The sequence below is a fragment of the Tursiops truncatus genome, chromosome 19 (assembly GCF_011762595.2).
Source record: "Tursiops truncatus isolate mTurTru1 chromosome 19, mTurTru1.mat.Y, whole genome shotgun sequence".
Taxonomy (NCBI): domain Eukaryota; kingdom Metazoa; phylum Chordata; class Mammalia; order Artiodactyla; family Delphinidae; genus Tursiops; species Tursiops truncatus.
Window position 1 is genome coordinate 27,990,020 of NC_047052.1, and position 27,160 is coordinate 28,017,179.

General features: G+C 43.4%; 1 protein-coding gene across 3 annotated transcripts in view; it reads right to left on the reverse strand.

Annotated features, from left to right (window-relative positions):
- The window catches only part of LOC109550730 (liver carboxylesterase-like), a 41,080-nt gene extending 17,523 nt beyond the window's left edge, over positions 1 to 23,557 (reverse strand). Inside the window, exons 1-8 of one of the 3 annotated variants that reach the window (XM_073795565.1) lie at positions 21,362 to 23,557; positions 21,211 to 21,256; positions 14,460 to 14,667; positions 11,357 to 11,508; positions 10,922 to 11,066; positions 2,913 to 3,017; positions 2,021 to 2,142; positions 961 to 1,065 (exon numbers count right to left, since the gene is read on the reverse strand). In XM_073795565.1, coding sequence (XP_073651666.1) covers positions 961 to 963 — 3 coding nt within the window. In that variant the 5' untranslated portion in view covers positions 964 to 1,065; positions 2,021 to 2,142; positions 2,913 to 3,017; ... (3 more) ...; positions 21,211 to 21,256; positions 21,362 to 23,557. The remainder of the gene's footprint in view (positions 1 to 960; positions 1,066 to 2,020; positions 2,143 to 2,912; positions 3,018 to 10,921; positions 11,067 to 11,356; positions 11,509 to 14,459; positions 14,668 to 21,210; positions 21,257 to 21,361) is intronic. The other 2 variants (XM_073795567.1, XM_073795566.1) reach the window with 2 other exon arrangements.
- Between the last annotated feature and the right edge of the window lie 3,603 nt (positions 23,558 to 27,160).

Consider the following 27,160-nt stretch of genomic DNA (forward strand, 5'->3'; position numbering starts at 1 on the left):
ATGTTTAATTTCTTAAAAATCTATCAGATTCCACTTACATGAATGAATCTAGGATGGGCAAATTCATACACAGAAAGTACATTAGAGGCTTCCAGAGACTGGGGGGAAGGGGAGAAGGTAGAGTTATGTTTAAAGAGGTAGGGATTTTTTGTTTGGGATGATGAAAATTTTTGGAAATAGTGGTGATGGTTGCACAGTACTATGAATGAAATTAATGCCATTGAATTGTACACTTAAAATGATTAAAATGGTAAATTGTATGTGACACATATATTTACAATAAAGAAAATAGTTATATATAAAAAAGCTATCAGAAAACAATATTGGAAAAAGTAAGTTTTGATAGATATGAGGAGTTATTACACAGTTGTTCCTTACGTTATTATTACTATTTTTAAAATAAATTTATTTATTTTTGGCTGCGTTTTGTCTTCGTCGTTGAGCACGGGCTTTCTCTAGTTGCTGTGAGCAGGGGCTACTCTTCCTTGCAGTGCATGGGCTTCTTATTGCGGTGGCTTCTCTTGCTGCGGAGCACGGGCTCTAGGCGTGCGGGCTTCAGTAGTTGTGGCACGTGGGCTCAGTAGTTATGGCTCACGAGCTCTAGAGCGCAGGCTCAGTAGTTGTGGTGCATGGGCTTAGTTGCTCCGTGGCATGTGGGATCTTCCTGGACCAGGGATTGAACCCATGTCCCCTGCATTGGCAGGCGGATTCTTAACCACTGTGCCACCAGGGAAGCCCCATTACGTTATTTTTTGTCTTTGCTAACATCTGAGATATTCCATAACAAAAAAGAAAGAAGGAAATTCCCCATTCAGATCCAGAGCTCTGACACTGCTCTTGAGAGGTGAGAAACTGTCCCAGGTAGTTTTTCCAGGGCAAGGGGACAGCTGAAATGATGAAGCCTGGGGCCATGTTTATAGGACGGGGAGCTTGTGTGGCTATGAGACTGGATGTACTCACCATCTTCAGCGTTATCTCCAAGAGCTCGTCCTCTGTCTTCTGGCGCAGGCAGTGAACAAGGACAGCCGAGGTGGTGCTTTTACACCCAGCAAAGACAGCAATTTTCTGCAGAGATCACAGGTGACAGCAGAATTCAAGAGCCCTGTCTCCTCCCTCCATCAATAAAGAGGTGTTCTGTTCCAACCTCAATTTCTAAAGTCAACACATGGTAGCAGAAGATACTCTAGACCAGTATGTCCGGGATCCCAGACGTGTCAATTATACTCCTCAGCCTCTGCTGCCTTATCTCTGTTCAAGTGGACATAATGATCTCAAAGCTGAACATCTAAAGAGAGGCAGCATGGAGTGGGGCTTGAGAGCATGGAATCCAGAATCCCACTAATTTCAAATCTCAGCTCATCCAATTAATAGCCTTTTGGCCTCAGGCTAGACACTTGCAAAGTACAGCCAGAGGGGAAGATGCAGAAGGAGGAAAGTCAGGCTCCATGATGGCGGGACCACGGAGAGCGCACATGGGCTGCCCAGAGCCTGGTCCGGTGTCTGACATACAATCAATGCTCAGTATGTATTTGGTGAAAAATTAAATAAAAAGGCACATGAAGAAGTAGAGTGGAGAGAGAGAGAGAGAGAGAGAGAGCGAGAGAGCGAGAGAGCGAGAGCACACAAGAATATGAGTCTTGGATTCTTTATTCTGTCAATTTCTGGTCCTGTGTGACAGCAAAATCCAGCACCATTTCTGCCACCTTTGTTTCCTTTAAATAAACTCCCCCTTCTTGACTTAAGCCTGATCAATGGGCTTCTGCTGTTAATAGCCAAAGAATTCTGAAAAACAGTCTCAACAATTTTTTAAATTCTTGGTGTCTTATCTCCTCCCCTCCTGCTTACCAGTCAGTCCCTTTAAGTCTGGCTGCTGCCCCCACCCGTCCACCTAACCAGCTCTCACAGCCCGATGAAATCGCTCCACATCAGTGACTCCAGCGCACACTCCTCAGCAGAGCCTCCCTGTTGCTCACCCTTCCTTGGCTTCCTAACACTCTCCAAATAAAGACAAAGTCCTCACCAGGTCCTCTGCAGCATGGCCCTGCCGATGGCTCCATCCTCACTTCACTCCAGGTTCCGTCTGCTCTTTCTGCTCTGGCCACAGCAGCTTTTCTCGCTCTCTCTCAGTTGAGATACCTGCTCCTGCCACAGGACATTTGCACAGGCTGTTCCCTCTTCCTGGATATTCTTTTCTTACCAAGTAATTTACTGCTCATCCTTCTCATCTCAACTCGTTGATCACTTTTTTTCATGAAGCCTTTCCTGAAAACCTCCCCCTGTCCACTGGACTAAGCACTCCTTTTGGATTCTGTTATGACATCAGGTATCTCTCCTCTATTGCTATTGTCACAATTGATATTTTATAAATTGTGCAATTATGTAATCATTAATCTCTTCCATGAGAATAGAAGCTAGATGTCAGGCTGTACCAAAACTATCTGTTGAATGAATGAATGAAGCAATGAATGAATTCTCAGGAACCCACCCCAGTCACAAGCCCCCAGGGAGGAACCACTCCAGGCCCACATGGTACAAATGAGTTCACCAGACCTCAGACCCTGAGAGAGGCAAGACACAATGACAGTCCACCAGACACATCCAGCCCAGCACCCCTCCCTTAGGAAATATGGTCAGTGGACCGTGCATGGGGCTGGCAGTCCAGAGTCATGAGTCTGAGTCCGGCTCTGCTCTGATCACTTGCTGACCCTGGCAAGTGCTTCTGCTCTCTGCCCCAGTTTGCTCAGCAGTAGAAGGTGGAGGTGGGATGAGGTGTGTCCTTGCCCTCCCTGATCAGCCACCCTCACTTCTGTGATTCTTTGAGGATGTCAACTGGCTCCCACAGCAAGAAAGACCCCTGACAACTCTAGGAGAGCAGAGCAAAGGGTGTGGGGACAGTCCAGTGTGAGACCTACCTTAGCTGCAGCCTTCACGTCCTTCTTGACCAGGATAGAAGTGAGGGCCACACCACTCTCAGAGATGGCCCGGTGGAAGAGATTCTTGGCCAGGGGAGATAACACCTGGGAGGAGGGTGGCGAGAAAGGGAGTTTATGCTCACGGGGAGGGGTCTTCAAGAGTTACCCCCATCCACAGCCCTGTCCTGGGCTGTTCCCCTGGAGACCATGGGGCCTGGCTCCTGCAAGAAAACCTCAGCTGGAAGGAGCCAGGAGCAGAGTGAAGGACAAAACAGGAAGTGTGTGGCACACACTGATTATAACAATCAAAGTATCTGAAAGGCAGCTCAGCAATTCCTAGCAACACTTTAAAGCACAGTTCTGATTCCCCATTTCCATTACTCAGAATTTATCCTGGACTTCCCTGGTGGTGCAGTGGTTAAGAATCTGCCTGCCAATGCAGGAGACATGCGTTCGAGCCCTATTCCGGGAAGATCCCACATGCCGTGGAGCAACTAAGTCCGTGTGCCACAACTACTGAGCCTGCCCTCTAGAGCCCGTGAGCCACAACTATTGAGCCCGTGTGCCACAACTACTGACGCGCACACCTAGAGCCCGTGGTCCACAACAAGAGAAGCCACCGCAATGAGAAGCCTGCGCACCCCAACGAAGAGTAGCCCCTGCTTGCTGCAACTAGAGAAAAGCCCGCGCACAGCAACAAAGACCCAACGCAGCCAAAATAAATAAATAAATTAATTAATTAAAAAAAAAGAATTTATCCTATGGAAAATGAACACGGAGGTACACAACAGTTTCTAAGAATGCTCATGTTTTTTATAGTAGTAAAAATTGGAAATAACCCAAGGTTCCAATATTATGAGATTTGGTAAATAAACTATTTTTCATTCTTACAATGGAATACTTCTTGACTATACACATAAAAAATATGAAAGAGTGCTTAATGGTTAGAGAAATATATGTTGTTTTATAATGCTAAGGAAAGTTTGTGTTTAAAAATTCTAGCTAGATTGATAAATACGTAGATAGATGGATAGATACACAGATAGATAGGGTGGGTCATGGAAAAAAACACTAGAAAAATACAGATCAAAATGTTCATGGTGAGAGCAGAAGCAAGAAGAACTTCAATCCTGCAGCCTATGGAACAAAAACCACATTCACAGAAAGATAGACAAGATGAAAAGGCAGAGGGCTATGTACCAGATGAAGGAACAAGATAAAACACCAGAAAAACAGCTAAATGAAATGGAGATAGGCAATCTTCCAGAAAAAGAATTCAGAATAATGATAGTGAAGATGATCCAGGACCACAGAAAGAGAATGGAGGCAAAGATCAAGAAGATGCAAGAAATGTTTAACAAAGATATAGAAGAATTAAAGAACAAACAAACAGAGATGAACAATACAATAACTGAAATGAAAAATACACTAGAAGGAATCAGTAGCAGAATAACTGAGGTAGAAGAACGGATAAGTGACCTGGAAGACAGAATGGTGGAATTCACTGCTGCAGAACAGAATAAAGAAAAAAGAATGAAAAGAAATGAAGACAGCCTAAGAGACCTCTGGGACAACATTAACCGCAACAACATTCACATTATAGGGGTCCCAGAAGAAGAAGAGAGAGAGAAAGGACCCGAGAAGATATTTGAAGAGATTATAGTCAAAAACTTCCATAACATGGGAAAGGAAATAGCCACCCAAGTCCAGGAAGCGCAGAGAGTCCCATACAGGATAAACCCAAGGAGAAAGACGCTGAGACACATAGTAATCAAATTGGCAAAAATTAAAGACAAAGAAAAATTATTGAAAGCAGCAAGGGAAAAATGACAAATAACATTCAAGGGAACTCCCATAAGGTTAACAGCTGATTTCTCAGCAGAAACCCTACAAGCCAGAGGGAGTGGCATGATATACTTAAAGTGATGAAAGGGAAGAAACTACAACCAAGATTACTCTACCCAGCAAGGATCTCATTCAGATTCGATGGAGAAATCAAAAGCTTTGGAGACAAGCAAAAGCTAAGAGAATTCAGCACCACCAAGCCAGCTCTACAACAAATGCTAAAGGAACTTCTCTAAGTGGGAAACACAAGAGAAGAAAAGGACCTACAAAAAAAAACCCCAAAACAATTAAGAAAATGGTAATAGGAACATACATATTGATAATTACCTTAAGCGTGAATGGATTAAATGCTCCAAGCAAAAGACACAGGCTTGCTGAATGGATACAAAAAGAAGACCCATATATATGCTGTCTACAAGAGACCCACTTCAGACCTAGGGACACATACAGACTGAAAGTGAGGGGATGGAAAAAGATATTCCATGCAAATGGAAATCAAAAGAAAGCTGGAGTAGCAATACTCATATCAGATAAAATAGACTTTAAAATAAAGAATGTTACAAGAGACAAGGAAGGACAGTACATAATGATCAAGGGATCAATCCAAGAAGAAGATATAAGAATTACAAATATATATGCACCCAACACAGGAGCACCTCAATACAAAAGGCAACTGATAATAGTTCTAAAAGAGGAAATTGATAGTAACACAATAATAGTGGGGAATTTAACACCTCACTTACACCAATGAACAGATCATCCAAACAGAAAATTAATAAGGAAACACAAGCTTTAAATGACACAATAGACCAGATAGATTTAATTGATATTTATAAGACATTCCATCCAAAAACAGATACACTTTCTTCTCAAGTGCTCACGGAACATTCTCCAGGATAGATCACATCTTGGGTCACAAATGAAGGCTAAGTAAGTTTAAGAAAATTGAAATCATATCAACCATCTTTTCTGACCACAATACTATGAGATTAGAAAACAATTACAGGGAAAAAAACGTAAAAAGCACAAACACATGGAAGCTAAACAATACGTTACTGTGTAACCAAGAGATCACTGAAGAAATCAAAGAGGAAATAAAAAAATACCTAGAGACAAATGACAATGAAAACATAACGATCCAAAACCTATGGGATGCAGCAAAAGCAGTTCTAAGAGGGAAGTTTATAGCTATACAGGCCTACCTCAAGAAACAAGAAAAATCTCAAATAAACAATCTAACGTTACCCCTAAAGGAACTAGAGAAAGAAAAACAAACAAAACCCAAAGTTAGCAGAAGGAAAGAAATCATAAAGATCAGAGCAGAAATAAATGAAATAGAAACAAAGAAAACAATAGCAAAGATCAATAAAACTAAAAGCTGGTTCTTTGAGAAGATAAACAAAATTGATAAACCATTAGCCAGACTCATCAAGAAAAAGAGGGAGAGGACTCAAATCAATAAAATTAGAAATGAAAAAGGAGAAGCTACAACAGACAATGCAGAAATACAAAGCAACCTAAGAGACTACTACAAGCAACTCTATGCCAATAAAATGGACAACCTGGAAGAAATGGACAAATTCTTAGAAAGGTATAACCTTCCAAGACTGAACCAGGAAGAAATAGAAGATATGAACAGACCAATCACAAGTCATGAAATTGAAACTGTGACTAAAAATCTTCCAACAAACAGAAGTCCAGGACCAGATGGCTTCACAGGTGAATTCTATCAAACATTTAGAGAAGAGCTAACACCCATCTTTCTCAAACTCTTCCAAAAAATTGTAGAGGAAGGAAAACTCCCAAACTCATTCTATGAGGCCACCATCACCCTGATATCAAAACCAGACAAAGATAATACTACAAAAAAAGAAAATTACAGACCAATATCACAGATGAATATAGATGTAAAAATCCTCAACAAAATACTAGCAAACAGAATCCAGCAACACATTAAAAGGATCATATACCATGATCAAGTGGGATTTATCCCAGAGATGCAAGGGTTCTTCAATATACGCAAATCAATCAATGTGATACACCATATTAACAAACTGAAGAATAAAAACCATACGATAATTTCAATAGATGCAGAAAAAGCTTTTGACAAAATTCAACACCATTTATGATAAAAACTCTCCAGAAAGTGGGCATAGAGGGAACCTACCTCAACATAATAAAGGCCATATATGACAAACCCACAGCAAACATCATTCTCTATGGTGAAAAACTGAAAGCATTTCCTCCAAGATCAGGAACAAGACAAGGATGTCCACTCTCACCATTATTATTCAACATAGCTTTGGAAGTCCTAGCCATGGCAATCAGAGAAGTAAAGAAATAAAAGGAATACAAATTGGAAAAGAAGAAGTAAAACTGCTACTGTTTGCAGATGACATGATACTATATACATAGAGAATCCTAAAAATGCCACCAGAAAACTACTAGAGCTAATCAATGAATTTGGTAAACTTGCAGGATACAAAATTAATGCACAGAAATCTCTTGCATTCCTATACACTAATGATGAAAAATCTGAAAGAAAAATTAAGGAAACACTCCCATTTACCATTGCAGCAAAAGGAATAAAATACCTAGGAATAAAACTACCTAGGGAGACAAAAGACCTGTATGCAGAAAACTTAAGACACTGATGAAAGAAATTAAAGATGATACCAACAGATGGAGAGATATACCATGTTCTTGGATTGGAAGAATCAATATTGTGAAAATGACTATCCTACCCAAAGCAATCTACAGATTCAATGCAATCCCTATCAAATTACCAATGGCATGTTTTACAGAACTAGAACAAAAACTCTTAAAATTTGTATGGAGACACAAAAGACCCCAAACAGCCAAAGCAGTCTTGAGGAAAAAAACAGAGCTGGACAAATCAGACTCCCTGAATTCAGACTATACTACAAAGCTACAGTAATCAAGACAATATGGTACTGGCACAAAAACAGAAATATAGATCAATGGAACAGGATAGAAAGCCCAGAGATAAACCCACACACTTATGGTCAACTAATCTATGACAAAGGAGGCAAGGATATAGAATGGAGAAAAGACAGTCTCTTCAATAAGTGGTGCTGGGAAAACTGGACAGCTACATGTAAAAGAATGAAATTAGAACACTCCCTAACACCATACACAAAAATAAACTCAAAATGGATTAGAGACCTAAATGTAAGACCGGACACTATAAAACTCTTAGAGGAAAACAGAGGAAGAACACTCTTTGACATAAATTGCAGCAAGATTTTTTTTGATCCACCTCCTAGAGTAATGGAAATAAAAACAAAAATAAACAAACGGGACCTAATGAAACTTCAAAGCTTTTGCACAGCAAAGGAAACCATAAACAAGATGAAAAGACAACTCTCAGAATGGGAGAAAATATTTGCAAATGAATCATCGGACAAAGGATTAATCTCCAAAATATATAAACAGCTCAGGCAGCTCAATATTAAAAAAAAAAAGACCCATTCCAAAAATGGGCAGAAGACCTAAACAGACATTTCTCCAAAGAAGACATACAGATGGCCAACAAGCACATGAAAAGCTGCTCAACATCACTAATTATTAGAGAAATGCAAATCAAAACTACAATGAGGTATCATCTCACACCAGTTAGAATGCGCATCATCAGAAAATCTACAAACAGCAAATGCTGGAGAGGGTGTGGAGAAAAGGGAACCCTCTTGCACTGTTGGTGGAAATGTAAATTGATATAGCCACCATGGAGAACAGTATGGAGGTTCCTTAAAGAACTAAAAATAGAATTACCATATGACCCAGCAATCCCACTACTGGGCATATACTCACAGAAAACCGTAATTCAAATAGACACATGCACCCCAATGTTCATTGCAGCACTATTTACAATAGCCAGGTCATGGAAGCAACCTAAATGCCCATTGACAGATGAATGGATAAAGAAGATGTGGTACATATATACAATGGAATATTACTCAGCCATAAAAAGGAATGAACTTGGGTCAGCACACTCTGCATGCAACAGCCCTTGGTTAGAAGCTTATTTCAGCTTCACCTTAGTTACCTTTTGTGAGGTGAAATAAACTTCTCACGTGAATGATGACCATGTCAAGAAGCACATGCCCTGGGTGGTACCTCTTCTTAATAGGCCTTTCCACTGCCTCCTCTGCTCCCCAAATCTCACCCATCCTCCAAAGCCCAGCCTAAAAGCCACCTCCTCTAAGAAGTCTTCAATCATCTGATGAATATGATTTGAAAACCTACTAGGTGCCAGGGACTGTGGTAAGGATTAAGGATGAGAGTGGACATGACAATTCATAATGCATGGCCCTGAATTTAAAGAGTTCACATAGCAAGAAAGTGAGAATGGCTAAAATAATAGTATAATGATTTTGTTAATAAAAAAATCAAAGAACTCATACATGAACTATGTGTCAAGTACTGCTCTAAGCATTTAAAAATAAACCATCCACAAGATAGGGACTACTATTGTCCCATTTCACAGACAGGAAAACCGAGGCCCTTAACCACCCTGAGGTCATGCAGCTAATAGGTGGTGGAGGCAGGACTTGAACCCAGGCAGTCTGGCTCCAGACTCCACACGTCGAGCTGCCCAGCACACGGCAGCCAATGGCCACGGTGCAGTAGGCCGGCTGTTGGGGCAGGAGTAATTTCTTCCCTTCAACTCTAACTAATGCATCAGCAAGACTTGCCTCGTGTGCTGTGTCAGACACTGACATAAATCTTGATATTCATCATTGAACACTTGTGTGTGATTATCCCTGATTTGAGGAAACAGAGCCAGGTCTCTCAGCTAGTAAAAGGCAGAACCAGGATTTACACCCAGATCCTGCAGTTCCAGAGCCTGTGTCCATAGTAGAGGTTCTCCAGCTTCAAGTTCCTGGAGCCCCTGCTCCTCCTACATCTCTGATCCCTGCCTACCTCCGGGCAGAGGGACTGAGTGTGCAGTCACCTCTGAGTCCAGGCTGAGCCAAGGGCTGGCCAGCAGTGATTTGCTGAAGAAGCTAGTCCAGCTCTGTGCAACCCAGATGCTAAGATCCTCGAAGGCAGGGGCTGTGTGGTCATGGTTTTATGTTCCTCCTTTCTCTTAACCCCCAATTCTAGCTATGCATATGGGGGCGCTGAGTATGTACTAGGGGAATGAATGAATGCATGAATGAATGAATTAACAATTGTCCCCACCTCTTTGAGCCCAGCATATGCAGGGCCACCTTCTAGTCACAAGTTCACAGATGCCCTCCTCCATATCTGGGCACCATGCCAGGGGTGTTCCTGGGAGATGGCTGGGTGCTCACACCCCGCCTGTCTCTACCCCACTGACCCCTCCTTTCCCAGCAGACCAGCCCCACCCTCCAGCCTGAGTCTGGAAGGCTGCCCCATCTCTGGGCTTCCATTTATTCTGCAAATGCTGACTCACTGGGTCATCAGCTTGTGTCAAAGTAAATTAGGAAGTGAAATTATCTACAGTAAAATCTTGATAGTTGGCAAAGGCAAAGGAAAGGACTTCTCTGTTGCTCCAGGCTCTGCATCCTCCACCTGTGACACTGAGACACTGAAAGTTTGTCAGAGAAGGTCTCTGTGTGCTGAGGAAAGGCCACACACAGGCTCCACTTGCTAGTGTGTGTGTGTGTGTCAAAGAGCGTGACTTGAGATCAGGAGACCCGTGCTCTAGTCCTGCAACCCTACTCTGCGACCTCGCCTTCCTCTCACTGGGCTTCAGTTTCTCTATCTGTAACGGAACGGTTGGGTTGTTGGCTTATCTCCAAGATTCCTTCCAGCTCTGACTTTATTGGAAATTATGTCTTAGCCACCCTGGGTATCAGATTCCTAATCTAACAACTAAGAGTAATCCTTCTTGTCCATCTATTAGCATGAGAGACCTTAGAAAAATTAAAATGTTCATTACAGATGTATAGCAAACTCCCCCAGAGGCCCTATGTCTGTCACTATGGGAAACTGAGGTGTGGAAAACCTGTGTTTCCTGATGTCAGGTTTGGCTGTGGTGGTAAAGAAAGCCCTGGGGCCCCTGGGGAACAGCCTGGGGCCCCTGGAACAGCCTTGGTCCAAGACGCCCCAACCCAACACTGCCTTCATCCCCCTCCAGTCTACACCAGCCTTGACCATGTGTTCCCACTGCTTACCGGCAGCCTGCTTCTCTTCCTCAAGTCAGCAGGAGTGTAAATATTTAGGTAAAGACAGTCTTCGGAAAACCTGAGATTAATGTTCTCCTTTCTGTTGGTAAAGAGCTCTGAGATCACTTGCCCCGCCACTGGGTCTTGGGAGCACCTGGGAGAGGCAAGGAGAGAAATGATTTCTTGAAGTTCAATCAGAGCTGACCAAGGAGATGTCTCCTGTGGTCAGGCCAGGTCTTGGACCGGGAGAATTAAGCCTGTAAATAGAGTTGTTCTTACCAGATTCCAGACACTGGAATGCGTAGGAGGCTACCTGGGGGATCACGATGGAGGGACCTGGGGCTCACCAAGGTCTCCCGGGAGAGTGAATAGTGAGAAGGCCTGGCACCGTCCCCTTCCAGGAGCCTTCAGGATGCCTTGTGTCAAGAAGAGGATGCTGCTTACATGCCTGGGAAAGGATCATTTTCTGCATGTCCTGGTCGCGGCTGACTCTCTGCTGGGCTCTGCATAGTGAGTGTGGGGTGACCACGTTCCTCTAGCAGGTAAACCAGGTGTTCCAGTCCATGGGATACTTCCAAAAACCATGAGAAGTCACTCTATTGGTAGACATTTAAGGCATGCAACAGGTCAAGGACAAAATATTTGTGGTGCAACATTAGGAGAATTTTATTCTAGTCGTGCCTCAGCCACTTATGTGCTGGGTGACCTTGGGTGAATTCCTTCTCGGCTCTGGGCCCCAGTCTGCCATGTCTAAGTGAGGGGAGTGATTTCTGTAAGGGTCTTGCAGCACTGACATGCTAAGATTCTATCATCAACCCATCTGGTCAAGTGCTATTTGTTGCCCAAATAATGGATCTTAAAGATCCAACAGAGATAATTGGTAATATTTAATCTTCAGATCAGCTCCATGATATAGGTTCTACTATTATCCCCATTTTACATTTGAGAAAACTGAGCCACAGAGAGGTTACAGAACCTGCCCAAGGTCACACAGCCAGGAAGAGCCATACTATGTAGTGTTTATGTTTCTGAGGACATTATAAGCAACATTTGCAGATTTCCAGAAAGCAGGCATGACTGCTCCCAGTATGTCAATGAGGTAACTGGGGCACTGAGGTGTTTGGATGAAACAGCTGTCAAGTGGCAGAGTCAGAGCTGCAAAGACAGCCTCTTGATTTCCATCGTGGGGGAACTTTCCCCAGATCACCAAGGCAAAGGGCATATTATTCATAAAAGAAGAAATTCAAAAATTAAAAAAGGGAAAGAGAGTTCAACATCCCTAGTATTCAGATAATTGCAGAATAAATTTTAAAATTATATAATTATGATGATAATTATTATTATTTTGCCTATCCAATAGTCAAAACAATTTTTTAATAATCCCAAGCATTGGCAAGGGTCTGGTGAATGAAAGTTTTCATATATTAATGGAAGGAGTGTAGTTAGAACATTTCTGGAAGGAAATTTAACAAAAGGTTATACTCTTTTCCTCAGAAATGTCATTTCTTGGAACTTATCCCAAAATACTGTGAATGTGCATAAAGGTTTGGCTACATGATGTTCATCACGGTGCTAATTATATTATCAGAAACATCAAGAACAACTTAACGATCCCAAATAAGAGATTGGGTAAATAAATTATTATTCAGTACCCAGTGTAATATCATGTCAGGCTGTGATATTTAATGACATATAACGATGTTCATGATACATTTATAAATGAGCAAAGCAGGCATTCAAAGTATCTGTATCCTGTGATATAATAAGAAATATATTTTTGGTCTTCTTCCCATTTCTGGCAAAGAGCTCTGAAAACCCTTGGAATTTCCTAAGTGATGGGAGTGATAAATGTGTCTTTTGTTGTGTTAATGAGGTGATTCTGGACCTTACCTAAGGATGGGAGCTGATTATCAAGAGAACCACATGTGATTCCAGGTTTGGAACGTTCAGATCCACCCCCCTGACCTCTGGGGAAGGGAAAGGGGCTGGAGGTTGAATCAATCACCAGCGGTCAATGATTTCATCAATCCTGCCCATGGACCGAAGCCCAAAAGGCTAGAGTTAAGAGAGCCTCCAGGTTGGTGAACCAGAACTCTTCCAAGTGCCAACGTGCTGGGACCAAAACTCCACAGGACAGGAGCTCCTTTGTGCCTCATGTTATGTATCTCTTCATCTGGCTGGTGATTCATATCCTTTAATATTCTTCATAATAAACCAGTAATCTAGTGAGTAAACTAGCATCCTGAGTTTTATGAGTTGCTTTAGCAAATTAATGGAACCCAAGGAGGGGGTCATGGGAACCTGTGACTTACAGCCATTTGATCAGAAGCAGAGGTAACAACTTTGGACTTGAGATATCATCTGAAACGGAGGGCAGTATTGTGGGACTGAGCCTTTAACCCATATAATATGATGCTGTCTCCAGGTGGTTAGTGTCAGAATTGAGTTGAATTGTAGGACACCCAGCTGGTGTCAGAGAATTGCGTGTTGGTGTGGAAAAAAGAAAATAAACATTGGAATTGTGTGCAGAATCTTATGTGGTTACATTTTAAGGGATAAAATATGCAATTGGTAAGAGACTACAAAAACAGAATCTAAAATACGAATGGCAGTTCTCTCTAGGTGGTAGAAGTATATATAATTTTCATTTTCTTATCTTTACTTCCTCACATTTCTGTAATAAGTATGTATTACACTTGCAATCAGGAAATAAAAACAGTGAATATTATAAAGAAAAGAAAGAAGGGAGAGTTGGAGGGAGGAAGGGAGGATTGGCAAGAGTAGAGGAGAGAAAAGAAAGAAAAGGAGAGGAGAGGAGAGAAGAGGAAAGGAAAGGACAAGAAAAGAAAAGAAAAAAGCAGGAAGAGGCAGGCCCCTAGAAATTCCCAGAAATGCCTTGCTGAGATGAAAAAGGTCTGAATCCATGCATGTAGATATCCCAGGTGTCCTGGGGGATGACTTCAACATCTTTGCCCAACATGGCCAGAGTGACCAGGATACACCAACCAGTGCTCTGCTCCTTACTAGGTAACAGTCACACCTGGGAGTTGGGAACTTGACTGGTCAACACCCCAAAGACTCCCCACCTACACATCTGGCCCACCTCACTCCCCAACTACAACAAAGTTCAAGACAGGAGAATAAATAGAATCATTACTTCTGATCCCCCTCACCTGCTCAACTCTTCATTTTATTCCAAAGCACTTATCCTACTCTAACATATTACATAACCTATTGCTTTGCATATTGTTCAGTGTGTCTCTCCCTGCTAGAATGCAAGCTGCATGAGGGTGGGATCTTTGTTCTGTTCACTAATGGATCCCAGGAAACTAGAACACGCCTGGCACACAGGAGGTGCTCCATAAATATTTGTTGAATAAATGGCTCTAGAATGCTGTGAGAGTTCTGAAATGTTTGTAAGGATCTACAATATCTTAGGATTCCAGAACAAAGTATGAGCCACTCAGAGGATCGCCTTGGCTCCTTCCTGCATCCCTTTGAGGCTAACATCCCCACTGGAAGATGCCAAAGTCACACCTTGACTTACATGGGAGGGTAAGAGGTGGTATTCTTCACGAAGATCCATGGTTCTGCAGGCTGCGGCGGAGCAAACCTCAAGGATCCACGAGGGGGCTTGGCAAAAGGGACTCCCAGGAAAACAGCCACAGGATGTGCAAAACCTTCTAAGCTGACGTATTTCCCCAGGACTCTGCCTTGCGCGGTGTCCACAACAGGCAGTGAGGGCGGTTGCCCTGCTGGACATTGAGAGGAAATGAGAACATGTCAGTGGTGAAGGTGTGAACTGGATTCTGGGTGAATTTTGTTACTTTTGCCACGTGATCTTGAATGTCTCTTCAACTCTCTAAGCCTCAGTTTCTTCTTACGTAAGAGAGAGTGAAGCTAACTGTCCTTCCTAACTCACAGCGCTATCTGAAGGAGAGAATTGGAATTGGAGGTATAACAGCATCAAATAAGACATAAATGCAAAAAGAAGAGCCACTGGGAATGAAGAAGGCATTCAGTTTCCACACTTAGGAGCATCTAGAAACAATCACTGGACGCTGGTGCCGAGCTGCACGCTGGATGAGAGGATGAACAAGAGCAGGTTGCTCTTCTCAGAAATCTGGCCTTACGTGGAGGATGAGCCACATACATACCTGACCCTACTGCTGGGAAGAAAGTGGTCCGTGTCCTGAGAGACGTACCAAGTAAGGTGCCATAGCAGACAGAAGAGGGAGCGAGGCCTTCTGACTGGTGGCTTCATGGAGGCAGTGACCTTGGAGCTGGGACTTGCAGTAGTGGAAGGAGTGACAAGGGGAGGTGGAAGAGGGTGCTTAAAGGTATAAACAGAGATGAGATTGTGCAGAGGTGAGGCTCTGCGACAGCAAAGTGCAAGACCTGCCTGAGGAAGAGCGATTGGCCCATTTGGGTCAGGAAGAGTAATGGGGGAGGAACATAACCCTGGATGAGACAGGTTCATGTCTGGGAGGGTCTCAAATGCCAGCCAGTGATTCAGCCTTTATTTAGTGGGTAAATGAGCAGCAGTGAACCATACTGGAGTAAAAGAGAGTGACACAATCAGCTTGAAGAGGCCCCTTCTGCTGGCTCTGAGCACGGTCATCCAGAGGGAGCGAGATGGGCCCAGATTCTATCTGTCCCCTTCTCGTGGAGCAGACAGTTCTTTCTCACTGAGCTGAAATGCGTCTCCCTGAAGCTGCCACATCAGTCCTGGTCCTACCTGCTCTGGGACATCCTGCACCTTCATGTGACAGGCAGCCTTAGTGACCCATGTTCATACCCATCCCTCAAGTCTTCTCTTGTCCGTCCTCAACAGCTTCAGTTTGTTTAAGCATCCTAACAGGAAACAATTTCCAGCCTCTCATCCTCCCAATTGTTCCCCTTTAGATATAGACACAAGGTCAACCTCTCTCTCAAAGTATGTGGCCAGAATAGAAAAGAATAACCCAGATTTGGTCTTATGGACAAATCCGATGATAACCTTCAAGAGAGATGAAGTGGACAGATGTCCAAATGGCAAGGGTGAAAAAGTGGGCGATTGGCTGAGAGGTATAGGCAATACTGGTAACAGCAGCAGTTACCACTTGTGTTATATGTAATGTTTGTATACTGAGCACTTACTATGTGCTACATGGGCATTCCAGTTCCTTTAAACTAATCTTCACAAAAGCCTTGCTAGGTAGACATTAATATGTCCATTTTACAGATGAGGGAACTGATGAAATGGATGCCTCCATTTAGAAAGTATGGACTTTCTAAAGGTAGAACTGGCATGGCCCTGCCAGGGGGTAAACAGCAGTGAGGGAATAATCTGCCCCTAATTTGGTTCTTACTCTGCTCTTACCCTCAGTTCCAGGCCTCTCACAGTGTCATAGGCCCAGGAAGAAGAGAAAACCCAGTGGAGCCTGGGCTGTCAGTGCACAGACAGCCAGAGCACTGGCTCTGGACTCAGGAGTTAGAGATAGAATTCAGAGCATGATTTTCCGGTTGACCTTGGGCATGTACATTTCCCTCTCTGAGTCTCAGTTTCCCCACCTATAAAATGGCACAGATGCATTCTGAGGTCCCTTGCCGCACCCTTGTATTAACCAGGTCTTTTATGTTCTGTATTCTGATGCCTTGACATCTGGGGCCTTGCTGATTCTGGAGGGACTGCCCCTCCCAGAGTTCGCCAATCCCTAATGATAGGAATGAACTTCCCCATCAAGCGTGCCAGAGCCTGTACCCCAACTACCTTCTCTACCAGGCCCTCCACATCTGGCCACTATCATCCTGCCCTAATCACTCCAGGCCAAGTACCTGACAACTGTGGGAACTCCCTAAGCCCCAGAGCCCATTGCAACTGGCTAGTTTGCCAATCCCAAACCTGCTTATTCTGCTTCACGTCTACCTTCCCCCCAGCAACCAAGATAAAGGTTCTTGCGCCCAATTCCTCGTTCCTTCCTCTGCCTCCTGATGCACCCGGTGCCTCACCTGTGGCCCACCATGGTGGTGTCACGCCCCCTCCTCTGGGGAGCTGTGAGTAACAAACTATCTTTTCAGTGGCAGTTGGCTCCTGATCCGTGGCCTTACCACACCTCAGACTGTCTATTAATATACTATATCTTAAAACAACCTCTTTATTTATGAATTACTTTATTTTTCTTTCTCCATTCCAGGCACTCTTTAGAAACAACAACCCATTTCAATCTTACAACAGCCCAGTGAGGTAGATACAGTTGTCACCCCCATTTTAGAAATGCAAAACTGAGGCACAGAAAAGGGACATCCCTTGCCGAAGAACACACAGCTACTAAGTGCTGAGCTGGATGCGAACCCACACACTCTGACTCCAGAGTGGATATCAATATTCTGCTAACCCACTTTTGGCAATATCTGGACTAATAATCAAGGGGTTGCCTTGATACACGGGGCTTGCCAAAGTCCTCAACTGCCAGGGGCGAGGTTAGCTGGCTGCCCTCCTGCACGTGGCATAGCCCGGTTACCTTCCTCTCTGTCTCCTGTCACTGGGGCTGTCTGGGCAGAGACTCAGAGTCCTGACAGCACGTGCTACTGCAGAACCCGGCCTGTCACTCCTTTGCCCTGTACGCATCTCCTCTACCTTGTCCCCCAGGAAGATTTCCAAAGATGCTCCCGCTATTTGCATTTCAGAAGGACTCACCCCAAGCCGTGAAAGTGGCGAGGGAGGTCAGGACCAGAAGAAGAAGCCACATCGTGGAAGGACAGCAACTTCTGGGCCTGCAGGTCTCTGTGCCCATAGAGGGCCTTAGGAGTCCACCCCCCAGTTCCTGCCCCCCTCCAGCTCCCACCCCCAGCTCTGCCCCCGCCACCCAATAGCCTGATGAAGAGACAACAGAAAAGCTCTTCCCCTTCCCAAAGATGCAATGGGCGGCTGTTGGCGCCTCCAAGCCCCGCCCTCCCAGAGTTTACCCTCTTTTATCAAAAGAGTCTGGATTAAACTCTCTGATTACAGATAGCCACCTACTCATTCAACAACTTGTTTCATAAGTGTTTTTCCCTTCCTGGACTCTAACCTTAGTGTGCTGTGGGCTACCCAAGGCAGACACAAGCAGACAGAGGCCTTTAGACAAGGGGAGGCTTTGGCCTGGGGTCCTCAGAACAACTTGAAAACTTTCAGAGCAACTCCTAGCTCCACAGCTGCCCAGCTGGAGAACTTAGGGCAAATCTCTTAGCTTCCCTGAGCTTCTATTTCATAGAGTTCCATGCTTTCCACTTTGGAAGCATCTTAAATTTCATCCCATTTCCCTTTTGATGCCTGGATTAACTTTTCAATATTCCTGCCAATTAACTCAGCCTCCTGTTGCACACCTCCAGGGTCAGGGAATTCATTACCTCTCCACGCAGGGATCTTTGGACAGAATGTTCTTATAGTAAAGGAACTCCATCTCTTCATAATCCCTCGCTCTAACCATCCATCCTTCCATTTATTCATTATTCCCTTTATTTATTCATTCTTCAAACATTTATCAAATGCCTGCCTCTGTGCTAGGTAGTATGGATACAAAGATAAATTTAAGACATGTTCTAGTGCCCAGAGGAGCTCACCATGTAATAGATAAGATAGATGGGGGAAGGGGTGGCTTGCTATGCAATGTGAAAGCACCAAAATAAAGGGATACAAAGTGCTCTGGGTATACCTGGAAGAGTGTCATTTACCTGATGGGGATGCAAGGAGGATGCTTAAAGCCTGTTTCATTGAATCATTAAGTGTCCAAAAGAGAATTCTCCAAATACACTGTGATATTGATACTTAGCTGGCTAAGACAATACTACACATTCACTCAAACTAGAGATGCATACCTCTACATACGGACAAGGGAATACAGTCATGATCCATTGTGAAGGAAAATAAAACAGGTTATAAAATAGTTATGGCTGCTTCGGGACACAGTTCGGCAGTTCGTCAAAAATTAAACTCAGAAAAAATTAAAAAATTAAACTTAGAATTACCGTATTTCATAGCAATTTCACTCCTAGGTATATACCCAAGCTAATTGAAAATATGTCCACACAAAAACTTGTACTCAAATAGCAGCATTCTTCAAAAAAGTCGAAAGTGGAAACAACCAAAATGTCCATCAACTGATGAATGGACAAAGAGATATGATCTAACCACACAATGGAATATTATTCAGACATAAAAAGAAATGAAGTACGGATACTTGCTACAATGTGAAGGAACCTTAAAAACAGTATGCTAATGGAAAAAGCCAGACACAAAAGGCCAGATATTGTATGATTCTATTTATGAGATGTTCACAATAAGCAAATCCATAGAGACAGAACGTAGATTAGAGGTTTCTATGGGCTGGGGACGAGGGGAATAAGGAATGACTCCTAATGGGTATAAGGTTTCTTTTAGGTGTGATGAAAATTTTCTGAGATTGGATACTGGTGATGGTTAAACAACTTTGTGAATATACTAATATCACTAAACTGTACACTTTAAAAAGGTGAATGTTATGGTATGTGTATTGTATTTCAAAAAATAAATATTTTAAAAATCCCATCATGTATAATATCCCATGTTAAAAAACAAAGTTCTACTTCGTAAATTTGAAAATCTAATTGGCTTTTCAAATGATTCACGAACCAAGCGGCATCCCATCTAGCAAGCAGAAAAGAAAAGGTTTTAAAGGCAGAGAAGAAGTAGGACAAGGAAGTCATAAACAAACAAAAATGATGATTTCAGGCAGGGTTACCTTCTTTGAGGGGATAAGAGGGTCTATTAGGCATACTACCTCACTGGTGCTGACCAGGAAATTCCAGACTGACTGGTTGAGATTACATTCCTGGGGAAGGTTGAAACTACAATTAAGTTAGGTACTAAATCTTCATTTGGTGACGAGGGCTTAGCACAAGTGACTGCATTTGGGGTCTGTTGTTTCTTTTCTTTTTTTTAACATTTCCCCTCTTTTGATCAAATTCTTGGCTTAACTGAGAGATGCGATCAAAATCTAAGGCATCAGCACCACTCTCAGCTACCGGTCACTTTTGTGGATCCTTTGTGTGGTGTCCATAGCTCATCGTGTTTTTGTCTAATCCCCGTGACGGTCACAGGTCATGGCTTCAGGTTCATAATACTTAAGTGGTTATTCTCTTTCCTTCTTTTCTTTTTTTTAACATCTTTATTGGAGTATAATTGCTTTACAATGGTGTGTTAGTTTCTGCTTTATAACAAAGTGAATCAGTTATACATGTACATATGTTCCCATATGTCTTCCCTCTTGCGTCTCCCTCCCTCCCACCCTCCCTATCCCACCCCTCTAGGTGGTCACAAACCACTGAGCTGATCTCCCTGTGCTATGCGGCTGCTTCCCACTAGCTATCTATTTTACGTTTGGTAGTGTATATATGTCCATGCCACTCTCTCACTTTGTCACAGTTTACCCTTCCCCCTCCCCATATCCTCAAGTCCATTCTCTAGTAGGTCTGTGTCTTTATCTTAGTGAGATCATTTGCGTGGTCGTTAGCAGCTGGGAACGCGTATGAACGCGTATTTAAAACCTTTGGGAGAATACAATGCACCACAGAAATGATTATGATTGTAATTAGCAAGATAATTCTCAATGTTTGGAGTGCACTCTAGAGCCATGGTCCCTAAGACCCAAACCAATCAAAATCAAATAAGTCCAAGAAAGACTTATTGAAGAAGTCACTTTTTTAAGCCAAGTGGCTTGCTCAGTGATCTTATATAACTGTTCTTATGTAACTAAGTTACTTCCCCAGAAATATTAATCCAAGTGCAGCAAGTGGTGTTGGCCAAAGCACAGTTACCTCCTTGCTCAGCTAAAAGATAATCAAGGGCTATCCTATTATCAAAAACAACTTTGGCCAGAGTCTCAGAATTTTTCTGAGCTATTGCTTTAGTGGCAGATTCCATAATACTTTCAAGAGTTAAGAAGAGGTTCCTAATCACAGCCTCATTTACATTTACTCCTAACCAGGGAAGTAGGGCCTTCCTTCAAAGGAAGCAAATCTTGAAAATTGAATGCCTCCTGGTAATTCCCATTTAAGTTTTTGGCTCAGGATTGGAAAGGTGACAGCCATGGAGGCCAGTAAAAGGGTCCGTAGACCACACAGGCAGTTTTATTCTGGTTACCCTTTCCTCATGTACTTTTCTTTGCATAGAGCCTGGACACAAGGTTTCCCAAGTTTGGGGCTGTTAACCAGAGATAAGGAAATGGACCAGGGTGACCCTGGCATCATGGACAGATAAGAGTTTTTTAAACGACAAATCCAGCAGTCTGAAAACTTACCCCCTTTAGCAATGGTCTTGGAGATATGGATAATGGCATCATCTTTCTAGGCCAATGCCAGAGTAAAGGAAAGAAAGAGAAGAAAAAAAAGGTTTCATATTTAGTTAAAGTATGAAGTCCCAATCCGACATCTTTGGTGGAAGAAGTCTACCTTGATGTCAGCTGCTTCTCTCCAGTCAATTTGATGTGGTGGCCTCCAGCATTTGTACAGGACCAGATGACAGGTGGAGCCTTTTTCAGCTCTGGGTTATATATCTAAGGTTCAAGTTCCTGAAGTTTGGCTGCCGTCTGGGTAGTAGGAGGAAGACCTGGATCCTTCCAAGGAGATCCAAGGGCAGTCTTTGTTCTTAGTGATTCTAAATCAGAAGGGTGGGAGATAATTAGAAACATTAGTTTGGAGATTTGTAGCCAGATATTTGAGGAAACTAGAAGAATTCAAGATCCAGTCCAATTAACAGGTATATAGCAAAACCTCAAAGGCAATTATCAGGATTATGCAAAAATAATTTTTCTCTCTACAACCATCCACATTTCTTATTTTCCAAGGATAATCACAGTAAAACTTAATTTGTTTGTATTAAATTTGGCTTGATTATTTACATAAGTGCAGCAAGAATAGTTGACCATATACGTTCTTTTTGAGACTGCTTCACTGGCACTTTTCATAAGGAATCTCAGACTGAACTATTAAAAAGCCTCTAAGGCCAAGAACTCACCATCAGTTTTTACTTGCAATACCTACAGTTTGGATAAATTCCTCTCTTCTTGAGGTTCCTGGGTCTGCCAGGAAGTTACCTGCCTTACTCACCTGGTAAGGTTGCTGGGAACCCTGTAAGCAAGGTACCAGGCTGATTTTTTCAAGCAGTTCCTTAAAGTTGTCTGGTCAATTTGAGCCTTTATACATCTCTCTTTTTTTTTTAAAATGGAGCTGGGAATTTTTTTATTTATTTTATTTTATTATTTATTTTTGTTGCACCGGCTCTTAGTTGTGGCAGGTGGACTCCTTAGTTGCAACCCGCGGGCTCCTTAGTTGCAGCTCACTGGCTCAGTTGCAGCACATGTGCTCTTTAGTTGCAGCTTGAGGGCTCCTTAGTTGCAGCACGTGTGCTCCTTAGTTGTGGCCAGCAGGCTCCTTAGTGTGGCATGCAAACTCTTAGTTGTGGCATGCATGGGGGATCTAGTTCCCTGACCAGGGATCGAACCCACGTCCCCTGCATTGGAAGGTGGATTCTTAACCACTGTGCCACCAGGGAAGTCCCTACATCTCTTTTAAATATGACATTCTACTCAAAACTTTGGTAATATATGACTTCCCTGGTGGTCCAGTGGGTAAAACTCCACACTCTCAAGGCAGAGGGCCCAGGTTCGATCCCTGATTGGGGAACTAGATCCTGCATGCATGCCTCAACTAAGAGTTCACATGCTGCAACTAAAGCCTGCATGCCTCAACTAAGACCTGGTGCAGTCAAAATAAATAAGTAAATTAATTAATAAAAAAACTTTGATAATCTATCCAATGTTATTGTGTTCTGTTACAAGGAGAACAGACTCTTATTGAACTTACTGAAACAGCAAACTATATTGGCATGAAAAGAATACTCAAGAGTTTCTGAAGTTTGAAGGGATTGGGTAGGGAGAAAAAGTAAAGGTTTCGTCTTTGTTCACTAAGGTATAACTGATTTAACTTGTCAATAGCTTCAAGAGAAAGAAAACAGGTTTCCTTAAATCTGGAAAAACAAAACATAAGAGAACCAGCAACGTTTCAAACAAAAAGTCATCACCAAAAATTATAATGATCTTTATCAGTTCATTTAGTCCTATGTAATTAATTATTGTTGATCTCGATCTTTTGTTAGCAATTCTATGAATCTAGTTTTTCCTTAGAGTTCTGAAAATTCTTACCCAGTTTTGTGGTATGATCTGAAAGTTATCAGGAATCTGTATTCTAGAGTACCTGTCAGGATCCTTTCTATGAATTTCTCTGAAGATGAAACACTTTTGTAGGAACGCTTTTGCAAAAGCATCAGAGTAAAACAATAACTACCTGTAAATAACAAAAGACTTAAAATAGCCATGGTTAAAGATCTGATTAGAGTTCATTACAATGCAATTGATAAGGAAATTTGGTTATTTCTGTGACACACACAACATTTTAAGATAATAACTGGAATTACAAGTGATAACATACTAGGACATCTCAGATTTTAGGAATTTCATGCAATTTCTGGAACACTTATAATACATACCAACATAAATGCAACATTAAAAAGTTTAGGGGCTTCCCTGGTGGCGCAGTGGTTGGGAGTCTGCCTGCCGATGCAGGGGACACGGGTTCGTAGCCCGGTCCGGGAGGATCCCACAGGCCGCGGAGCGGCTGGGCCCGTGAGCCATGGCCGCTGAGCCTGCGCGTCCGGAGCCTGTGCTCCACAATGGGAGAGGCCACAGTGGTGAGAGGCCTGCGTACCGCAAAAAAAAAAAAAAGAGTGCAGCTCTCTCCTCCAAGATCCACCCCGGCTAAAGTTCCCCACATGTGCTCTGCTTCTGCCAGTCCCAGAATTGGATTGAATCTGGGGAATCCAATCACCTGATCACAACAGAGCACCAGAAGGCCTGTGGCAGCACCAACACAACGTGATTTCTGTCCAGAGATTTGAGTGTCAAAAGGAAAATTTTCCTGAAGTTCAAGGAAGTGACTGTAGTAACAGTGATGAAGACAACGCCTGGTCACCTACCTAGTGGTCATGACGGTGGACAAGGTTGTCCCACCCTTATGTTACTAGCTGACCATCAGTAGTCAGCTTTTCCCACTGAGTAACTTATTTTCAGGAAAATCATTTTGTAAGGGAGTGGCCAAGATGGCGGAGTAGGAAGACCCTGAGCTCACCTCCTCCAACAGGCACACCAAACAGAGCGATTATCAATGAGAATGACCCGCAGACTAGCAGAAAAGGTCTTCCACAGCTAAGATACAGAGAAGGAAACACAATATGAGAGGACGGACAGAGAAGACCCACACCCCCTGTGTAGGTGACCCACAAATGGGAGGATAATCACAGTTGAAGAGGTTCTCCCCAAGGAGTGAGGAGTCTGAGCCCCGTATCAGGCCCCCCAACCTGGGGAATCTGCACGAGGAAGACCAGCCCCCAGAATCTCTGGCTTTGAAGGCCAGCATACAGGAGAGCTGGAGGGCTGTGGGAAAGGGTGCACATAAAATATCACATACTCCTAGACCCAGCACAGAGGCAGTAACTTCAAAGGAGCCTGGATCTGACCCACTAGCTAATCTTGGAGAGCCTCCTGAAGAGGCAGGAGGCAACAGGGATACCCCCTACAGAAAAAGATGACAGCATAAGCCATTACGGGAGCTTGCTCTACCACAAGGACCCAGGCACTGGCAAGTGCCATTTTGGAGCACTTCCTCTAGCCTATTAGCACTGAATCTTAACTGGCCCCTAGCTAGTTGGCACGAGTCCAAGGACCCCCTGGATTGAGCCACCAGCCACTCTGGGACATAGCCCTGACCATCAGCAGGCCGAGGACCCAGCCTCACCCACCAACAGGACAGCACCAGCCATGAAACCACCCAGCCTCAGCAGCCAGCCACACTGGCACATGGCCCTGCCACCAATGGGCTGGGACCAGCCCTGGGACGGCTCTGCCCCCAGGACCCACTGGCAGCGACCGGGGCCAGGGACCAGCCCCACCTACCCGTGGACTCACAGTAGTTGGCCCTGCCAAAATAGAAGGACCCATGCACCCACCACAGGTGGCACCACTAGAGCCTATAATTTTGGTGATCAGAGGGGAGTGTGCTGCTGGGCCCCATAGGACAACCCCTACATGAGGCCACTTCTCCAAGACTGGGAAATGTAACTGACCTATCCAATACACAGAAATAAAAACTGAGTTAGGCAAAATGAGGCAATGGAAAAATATGTCACAATGAAGGAACAAGATAAAACCCTGGAAGAAGAACTAAGCAAAGTGGAGACAAGCAATCTACTCAATAAAGACTTCAAGGTAATGAATATAAAGATGCTCAACAAACTCAGGAGACGAATGGATGAACACAGTGAGAAGTATAACAAAGAGCTAGAAAATATAAAGACAAGTAGAACTGAAGAATATAATAACTGAAATTAAAAATACGCTAGAAGGAATCAGCAGTAAAATAGGTGATACAGAGGAACAAATCAGTGAACCGCAGGACAGAGCAGTGGGGCTCATTGAAGCACAACAGGAAAAAAAAAGAATTAAAAAAATTACAATAGTTTAAAAGACCTCTGGGACAGCATCAAGTATACTAACATTTGCAATACAGGGGTCCCAGAAGGAGAAGACAGAGAGAAAGGGGCAGAAAACTTATTTGAAGAAATGATAGCTGAAAACTTTCCTAACATGGGAAAGGAAACAGACATCCGGGTCTAGGAAGTACAGAGTATCCCAAACAAGATCAAATCAAAGTGGTCCACACCAAGACACACTGTAATTAAAATTGCAAAAGTTAATGATAGAGACTATTAAAAGCACCAAGGATAAAGCAACTAGTTATGTACAAGGAAATTTCCATAAGTCTATCAGCTGACTTTTCAGCAGAAACTCTGCATGCCAGAAGGGAGTGGCATGATATATTTAACGTCATGAAAGGAAGAACCTACAGTCAAGAATACTCTACCTGGCAAGGCTATCATTCAGGTTTGAAGGCAAGACAAAGAGTTTTATAGATAAGCAAAACCTAAAAGACTTCAGCACCAGAAAACTGGCTTTACAATAAATGCTAAAGGGACTTCTCTAAGAAGAAATGAAAAGACCACAGCTAGAGATATGAAAATTACAAAAGAAAAAATCTCACTGCTAAAGGTAAATATATACTCACAGTAGTAGATCAGCTCCTCCACAACAAAGGGTCACATTGAGATGGGTAGGAGAGGCAGAGTTGCAGTCTTCCCCAAACCCCATCCCCAGTATGGTGACCCACAAGCAGGAGGGATCTCACAAATGTACTGCTTATCCCTGAGGAGTCAGGGGTTTGTGCCCCACATCAGGCATGCTAACTCTTGGGACCTGCACTGGAGAGACAGCTCCCAGGATGCCTGGTTTTGAAAACCAACAGGGCTTATGTTCAGGAGAACCACAGGCCTATAGGGAATGGAGATTTCTTTCTTTAAGAGCTTGTACACAGACTCATTTGCCCTGGGACCAAGCACAAAAGCAGCAGTTTGAAAACTGCCTAGACCATATGTGAAGAAGATTTATTTGTTAATCCTAAAGCATCTGCTGGAGGGGCAGGAACCTATTAGGACACTCTCTGGGGACACCGGCACTGGTGGGCACCCTTTCTGCTTCTCCTTCTACCTTGCTAGCATCGGCTTGGCAGACATCTTTTTTGCACTCTCCCTCTGACCTGTTAGCACCAGGGGGCATGTCTGGCATCTGAGACTCTCCCTTGGCCCCAATCAAAGCTGGCCAAGCAAGTACCTCAGCCCTACCACTTCTACAGCCCCACCAAAGCCAGTTGGGTGAGTGCCCTGCACCTGTACTGTTCCCACGGTCTCACCAAACCTGACTGGGCAAATACACTGCCCCTGCATTACTCCTGTGGCCCCACCAAAGCCAGCACACACATGCAGCCCACAATGGGGATACCCACTGAGTGGTTCACTCTGGTGGCAAGGGGTATTATATTTCTGGATCCCAGGGATCTGAAAAAATCAGAAAGTTCTTGACACCCTCAAAAACTGGGACCTAGCTAGAAAAAATCAGGCTGCTTAGACAATCACAAATGATTAGGAGATGACCAAGAGCTAGGTCAAGGTTAATGATAAGTCTTGATCTCCTACTCAAGTCTGCTCCTTGAAGACTGTTTTGCCTAATACATAGAAACAAACACAGAGAGCCAAGCAAAATGAGGAGACAGAAGAATATTTTCCAAATGAAAGAACAAGATAAA